This window comes from Pyxicephalus adspersus, chromosome 5 (genome assembly GCF_032062135.1).
Source record: "Pyxicephalus adspersus chromosome 5, UCB_Pads_2.0, whole genome shotgun sequence".
NCBI classification, from domain to species: domain Eukaryota; kingdom Metazoa; phylum Chordata; class Amphibia; order Anura; family Pyxicephalidae; genus Pyxicephalus; species Pyxicephalus adspersus.
In genome coordinates, this window is record NC_092862.1 from 124595527 (window position 1) to 124603386 (window position 7860).

General features: G+C 35.4%; 1 protein-coding gene across 1 annotated transcript in view; it reads right to left on the reverse strand.

The window, feature by feature from the left end:
- Positions 1-6432, reverse strand: part of ADARB2 (adenosine deaminase RNA specific B2 (inactive)) — a 339858-nt gene extending 333426 nt beyond the window's left edge. The window contains exon 1 of the mRNA XM_072412630.1: positions 6074-6432. Within this exon, the coding sequence (XP_072268731.1) occupies positions 6074-6170 (97 nt within the window). The 5' untranslated portion in view covers positions 6171-6432. The remainder of the gene's footprint in view (positions 1-6073) is intronic.
- Between the last annotated feature and the right edge of the window lie 1428 nt (positions 6433-7860).

A 7860-nucleotide genomic window follows, 5' to 3' on the forward strand; every position in this document is an offset into this window, starting at 1 on the left:
AGTCACCATGCAGAATGGAGGTGCCATTGTACAGTAGTCACCAATGTGGAATGAGGTACCATTTTTAAATGGTCAACTACACAAAACAGAAGCACCATTTTAAAGTGGTCACCTCTGCAAAACATAAAATGTTTATTTTTGAAATAATAAACTATGAAAAATGGACGTGCAACTACAACAGAACGAAAGTTCAATGCATGGCCAATTCATGGCCTATAACAATGTTCGCTTCAGCGTCTCCCTTATGCTAAATTTAGGAATATGTGAACAGCTGACCCTTTCCTTCTACCAGGCTGAAACATACTCTGTATTTCCATCTCACTCACAGTTTTTCCATTTTTTAAGCAATAATACAGCCATTACTTTGATTAATACTTTTATTATTACTAGAAATCTTTTAAAGAACATGTTGCTATTATAGCTTTTATTGCTTTCACTACAATCAAGTTTTACTCTTGTAGATGGATTCAGACAAAAACTGAGGTAATGAGAATTATAGGAACCTAAAGAGTATTGTAAAAGATCCTTTTAATATTGCTTTTTGTTTACTACTCCATTCTAAACCAAATCTCTAGCATTCCATGATGAGATGCACCCCAAACACAAGGATACAAAATACTTCTAAACCCAATCTTTTATAGTTTCAGACACAGAAAATTTCCAACTATTAAAAGTTGATAAAAAATATTTAATTTGTCATTAGCATACCATATGTCAAAGCCATGTGTTCCGTCAGCTGTCAAGAGTGTGTTGGCAAAATAATGTCATCTTAAAACAAAATGTTGATATATTACTTGTATTATACAGCTGTCAATACCATCAGATTACAATATTTCATTTTTAAAGACAGCACATTTTGGAATTCAGTAACCAGCAAGTGAACAATGGCCTGAGAGCGGTCCATGAATGGTTAATTCCCAAAAACAGGAGGACGTATAATACTTATCCATTATGGGCAGTAGAATTACAATTGTGCACGGGGCATGAGAAATGTAGGATACTGTCTTGATCACCATCAATGCTTTACTGGTATGTAAAATGTAAAATGTAAAAACGTAAAATGTAAATGTAAAAACTTAAACATAAGGCACAAAATTAGATCCTGACTTACCTATGTAAAAATATCTCTTCTACATTATTTACATTTTTTTTTGTCAACAGTTTACTGAATATCCATTATATTCCACTTTCATTTGAACCTGATGTGTGATGTGCTTCTGAGATTGCCTGAAGACAACACAAAGGCTCAGTCAAATGGAATCATCTCTTTAGCCAGAAAAATAATGACCTGGCTAATTAACATGCTGGCCTGGACAGAGGATAAATACTGACCGGTCCGATGACAGTCAAATGCGTATCACCCTATTGATTTTCTGATAAAGGACATCTGACATTGCACAAAGCAGCCAATGGCAACACACGTCAATCAATGGCTTGGGCAATCCCACTGATTATCTTGGAATGTGATCATAGTGCTAGACCAGTACTTCATTATGTGTCACTAATTTAATTTGCAAACATCTCTGTATGCACACACCCCAAAACCAAACTACTGTTTTTGTGCAAAAGAATTCGGATTCAGGAAACACAGACTTCCCGTTCAACAATTACAACCTATTACGATCATTTTTTAGAAATTATGCATATCATTTTGTATTTGTTTTAGTTCTACCATTAGGTCTATTGTATTCTTCTAAATAAAATTAAAAAGGGACATTGGACTCCTTTGTTTTTTAATATTTGTAGTTTTACACTTCAACCTCACAGCACTGTGAAGGACAGAAACCGCAGAGGGTAACAAACTGAAATGCAAGCCCGTCATCCAGGCACCTTCAGCATGTAGGATTTTGTATGAACCATACCATACATTATTATTACAATCATGGAAGAACACATGTTCTGCAAAAACACATCACTCAAAATCCCAGAAAAGGCCTGACCTGTATTATTGAACACTTGTATTTATATGTATATAAAAATATAATATGCATACACTTGCAATACATAAAATACACATGTAAATAAACTAGCATACAGGGCCTTTACACTTTTTTATACAGATGTCCTGTATTGTTATTTTGTATCTCCATGCTATATCTATTGTAAGCCAATGGAAACATGTTGGTGATAAATACAATCATATTAAGATATGGATAGAAGATTTATATATATATATAGTGATGAAATGTATATATATAAATATATGTATAAATTAAAATGTAGAGATCTTTACATTTAGCAAAGTATACATAAAATACTCAAGCACAGCGGACCCTTGCTGGCTGATATTTCTTTCTTAGTAAACGACTCGTGTAAACAAATCACATACAAGAAACACGTTATAAGCACATGTCTGTGATTATATCAGCCATGCTTTTCATCTTCAAAAACTAAAGTTAAAGTCAACAGATAGGCGCTGTTTTAGGAGATGCCACAATAACAGCAATAATGGAACAATTCTCGTAATACCATGAGCATATTTTTGTTGTTAGAGCTGTCAAGTCTCCATATAGGCTGACAGTGACAGGTCTGACAAGGAATACAGCACATGCAGATGTTGACATTCCAAAGGGTATTTATAAGCCACATACATCTTCCCAGGAACTTCAAACTCAAACATATGGGTTTATAAAAGAATGATTTGATTGCAATATGTTACCCAAAAGTAGCATAATTAGCTATAATCCCAATGCACTTGGGAAATTTCCATGCCAGCAGCTAAACGTTTGTAACTGGGTAAGGACAAAAAAATGGAATGACACATATTTTTATTGTGTGTTTTTCATTTTGTGTGCATGTTTCTAATCTATCTATCTATCTATCTATCTATCTATCTATCTATCTATCTATCTAGCAATACAGAATATCAGGGTGTTAACTGGATTCATAATACAAAAGATATTTAATATCCATAACACAAAAGTTATCTTAAGTAACTACAGTAAAGCAAAATAACATATGTAATACATAAATACATCACAAATGTAATAAAACAGATTAATAGAAAAAAAAGATGCAGCAAGTAATAAATAAGGGTAATATAGGCTTAACTTTTTACAGTGTTCAATAATATGTGATGACATATAAATACATCCTATGTACCTATTTACGCATTTTTTTTAAAACAGCGTTACCACTACGTTTACACAAAGTTGCATTCAAAATTAACAAGAGTGGACGACTCTTATATCAGGTAAATCAGCATCCTTACAAAATAATTAATGTCAAATATGAATGTTTCTCTACAATTTTAATTAATTCATTTTCCTGTATTGTATAACTGCATTGGATACACTGACATTAATAAACTTGTGCTTAATATTATAAAATAGAAGGAGTCTATTATTTTGATAATAATCAGTGTAAAGAATCTAATAATAAAAATAATTTTTTTTTGTGTGTGTGTGCTTATATCAGAGCAGATATACGATCAGAACACCTAGAAGGGTTTATACACCTGATGGCGGCAATGTACAATTGCCTTAAAAATCACATATCCGGAGACAAGACCTTTGCAGCCCTGAAGGCTCAAAATGCCTTCCAGACCTTGCGCAAAAGAGATTAGGAAAACCAGAAGAATGCAGTCATTTTCATAATTAACTGCACAATAGCCTGTACTTATTTAATTCAACACTTCCTTTTAGAATAAAAATGCATTTTAAAAAAACAATAAACTTTTTGAAAAGCCTAAACGCTTCAAAGCAAACAGCAGCCTGCACTACCTTTTATACTGTCTGGCCACAATGTTGGCGTGGAAACAAACATGAAAACTAATTGGTGTAAAGAACAATCAAATCAGACTAGCCGACATAAATTATTTACTATTTCAGGTTTAAATGAGCTCCAAATGAAGTGACGAGGGACTTAAGTGAATCCTCTGTCAGTATAAGTTATCTGACAGTCTGTCCTAAATAGTAGCTAATTTAATATTACATTAAGCTGCTGGGTGTTTGTTGTGGCCGTAATAAAATTGTTTTTAATGGGCTGCTTGTGTGCTAACTTGGCTTTGTAGACTGCACAGCGTTAGGTCTTGATGTTACTTTTAAATTCCAAGGTGCTGGAGGCTCACAGAGCATCAAAGAATCCAAACCTAGTCAAAAGATCATAACAAAAAAAAAAAAGTTTAAAAGAAATTAAGACTTCCAGCAGAGTTTCTGTTGCTCTTTGTCTTGGTGTGCTAAGTCTAGGCTTCAAAAACTTTTAAAAAATCGTATTATTATTAATATCAATAATAATAATAATTATAATAAAGAAATTACACCTTTTTTTTATAATACATTGCTGTGCTGAGTCAAAAGTGCTCAATGATCCTTTTTTACAACTTAATTCTATTTCTCAACCTTTTAAATTGAATCAAATTAATTTCTGACTCAAAAATAATATTTCACAAAATAGACATGTACTTTATTAAAGAAACCGACTGGCTTCAACTTTGGGCCTTTATGCAGAAAAGTAAAGCTAGCTGTGGTACAAACTATACCCCAATGCCATGTGCATAGCATGCAGAGCGGTCTATATGTATTTTATAAACTTTCTTTTAAAAAAACATTTATGTTATTGTTATACCTTTTATGTTTTGATATAACATCTGATATTATCCTACATTAGATTTTTTGTCTGATGTAGCTAAAAACAAAGTTTGACCTAAAGCTACATTTCCACAGACTACATTGGGCTACATCCTAAATTATTAAAGGGGTGTATTTTAAATCCTTTGCATTTTTAAGTGTAAGATATGTAAAATATAAAAGGATGATTTCATAACAGCAAAATTTTACTGCAAAGGGGAAACATTTCCAGGGACAGATCATCCTTACATATTCAGATACAAAACATAACTTGTATGGGATGAAGCAGACTGGTTTTCTTGAAGCTTAAGGATCTTTGTCTGAAAATGTGAGCACAGTTGTGCTGGAATGACAGATCCCATGTACAGCTCTTTGCAATGATTGCATGCTAAGCGATGACTGCTGCTGCTAATGCACTGAGTTTACATTGTAGAAGCAAGAGGCATTTTGTGAATGTGGAATTACTGCTGCTTAGAATTGGCAGGGATCATGTGCTAAGTGTCTGTGACAAGAGGGAAAGAAAGCTACAGACATGCTAATGAATCTCACTGGGGAGGGAATGGGGAGCTGCTCAAGTACAAGCTGTAAGGACACTGATAACTACAAATCACTCTTCACCTTGTGAAATAATAATTGTCAGGAGTTGAACCTTTGTCCCTGGAAATGTCCCTGATTTCTACAACTGAAACAAATCATCCTGCTTTTATTCTGCATGCTAGATTCAAATCACAGTCTGCAAATGTCTGTGCTGTAAGGCATGGATGTCTCATATCACCCATGTATTTGGGAGAAGTCCCTGATTTCCAAGGACAGTCCTAAGTGGTGTCCCAGAAATGATTTAAAGTCTGGAAGAATAGGGGTAAGACACTGATGTCTCAAATCATCTATATAACTGGTAGGAGTCTCTGATTTCCAAGGACAGCTATACAATTCGTTGCAATGTCCCCAGAAATATTTTAAAGTCTTCATTTGTCTGGAGGAATAAAGAGTAAGGCACTGACCTCCTAAATCATATATATATGTATACCTGGCAGAGGTCCCTGCTTTCCAAGGACAGTCCTAAAACTATAAGTGGTGTCCCCATAAATACTTTACATCACATTTTACAACTGTATAGAAGAAAAAGGAGGAAGGCAATGATCTGACCAATCAGAAGTCCCTGGGACAGTTCCTAAATCCCAAACTCTGTCCCAGCAAGTATCCCAATTTTTCTAGAACTTTAATACTCACAGGTTTCATGATTCCTATAATACACTGATCAATCAAATCACTTCGAGTCTGCAAAATCTAAAGCTTTGTCTTCAGCAATGTCCTTGATCCCCAGAACTGATTTAACCCCATGCATGGTAAACCTATATTATCTGCTAATATTATAAAATGGGAATTAGGAGCTGACCCCTTTCTTTCATGAGTTGGCTGGATGTAAATATAAAGTGAATGCACCCCATAGGCAGCAAAGAACAAACTCTTGAACAGTTAACAGGTACAAGAAATCTGCTGCTCACCTTTCCTCTTGGATCTCCTCCTCCTCCTTTTGGACTTAAATTTGAGTTGGTTACTTGGACATCCAGGGGTCCTGCTGTTCCCCAACACTGAAGCCATTGATGGAGCTCAGCAGAGGACAATGCTTGCAGAATAAGTCCCCAAATGCGCCTGGGCTAAAGGGCTGCCTGTGGCTGCTTTGTATAGACCTGTGTAGCTGCTGATTTCTCCAGCTGGATGTGCTTGTGGCATGTAGTCACTTGCTATTAGCTGCGCTAAGTGTCTTTTTATCTTCTTTGCATGCTTGGGAAGCTCCCTGGGATCTCAGCACAGGCTCGCCTCTTACCAAGGGCTGCATCTACTTTTTGCACCTCTGCTAGTCGTTTGGCAATAGCCACTTTGAAGGCAGTCATGCAGGGAGCCTGTCTATTTGCTCTAGCAAAGTCTAATTAGACCCAATCAGAACTGTCTGCTGGCTCTGACATCAGCATCACCATCTCTGTACCCCCCTCCATCCCCATCCTCATGTCAGCTTTGCAAATTCAGCTCCCATTTGGGCTGAGGGATATGCTTAGGAGAGGATGGGGGGGAAGCTGCGCTGTAGGGGCTAGGAGCATACTGACAGTGTATGTGGAAGGAGCCTGGGGGAGATCTGAAGAATGCATGCTACAAAAGCACATCTCTGCCTTTCATATTAAGATATATAAGCAGAACATTAGGTTCCTGGACCCTGCTTGTGACTGCTTCCCTGGGCATGGACTTTTATTTTTCAATGAGTCCTTTATTGCCTGCATTTTCTGTGAAGAGATAAACATTTTAGAGATGTGTACTATTCATGGCTGGCAGCAAGGACTGGCTTATTTCACCTAAAGCTACATTCCTAATATAGAGGAGGAGTGGATAGCCAGTGCTTGTTGTTTTATGATTAGGAAGAATTAATAATATTCATGGTAAGATGTGTGTGTGATTACAAAAATGATGTGAATCATTTATACTCATCCTTCATATTCTTTCGCTCGCCATGGATAGCCTTCACTAATACCGTGCCCCCTCTTCTTTTTTCTGACTACCCCCCTGATAACAAGTCACAATGTCGTCACTGTCAGGTTGGAAAAAGTGAATATAGACAAGAAGTGACTAAAACAATATATAGAATATATTACATATCTATATGGAATCAAATCCCTCTGCAGCTTTGCAATTGCCCTTTCTTTTGTTCTGATGTACACACTGATGCATTTGCTATAAATAAAAGTGCTATTTGACTAGGAAGTGTTATATTACACTAAGCTTGTCTTCCAAGTTTATTTATTTTATTTATTTATTTATTAATTTTTATTTTCAGATGCTTGTGTAAAGGAAACACAGTGAGAAAGAAAGTGTAAATGATCTGGACTGATGACATTTTGGGGATATTGCAGGGTTGTGTCCTTTCCCAAAACGTCTCCCACTTTTCTGTCTAAGTTGCAGAGTATATAAAAAATTTTTTTATGATTTTGGAATGTATTTCATATAATACTTTTGTATATATTTATGTTCACACTCCTGTTAAAATGACATGTTTTTGTGATGTGAAAAAATGAGACCACAATAAAGAATTTCCTAAACTTTTCCAACCTTTAATGTGACCTATAACCGGTACAATTTAATTGAAAAACAAATCTGTTAGGTAAAAAACATAAGATCTAAAAATCATAAGGTAAAAAACATAAGATCTAAAAATCATATGATAAGCTGCTTGCATACGTGTGCACACCCTAAACGAATGCTTTGTTGAAGCACTTTTTGATTGAATTCCAGCATTAAGTCT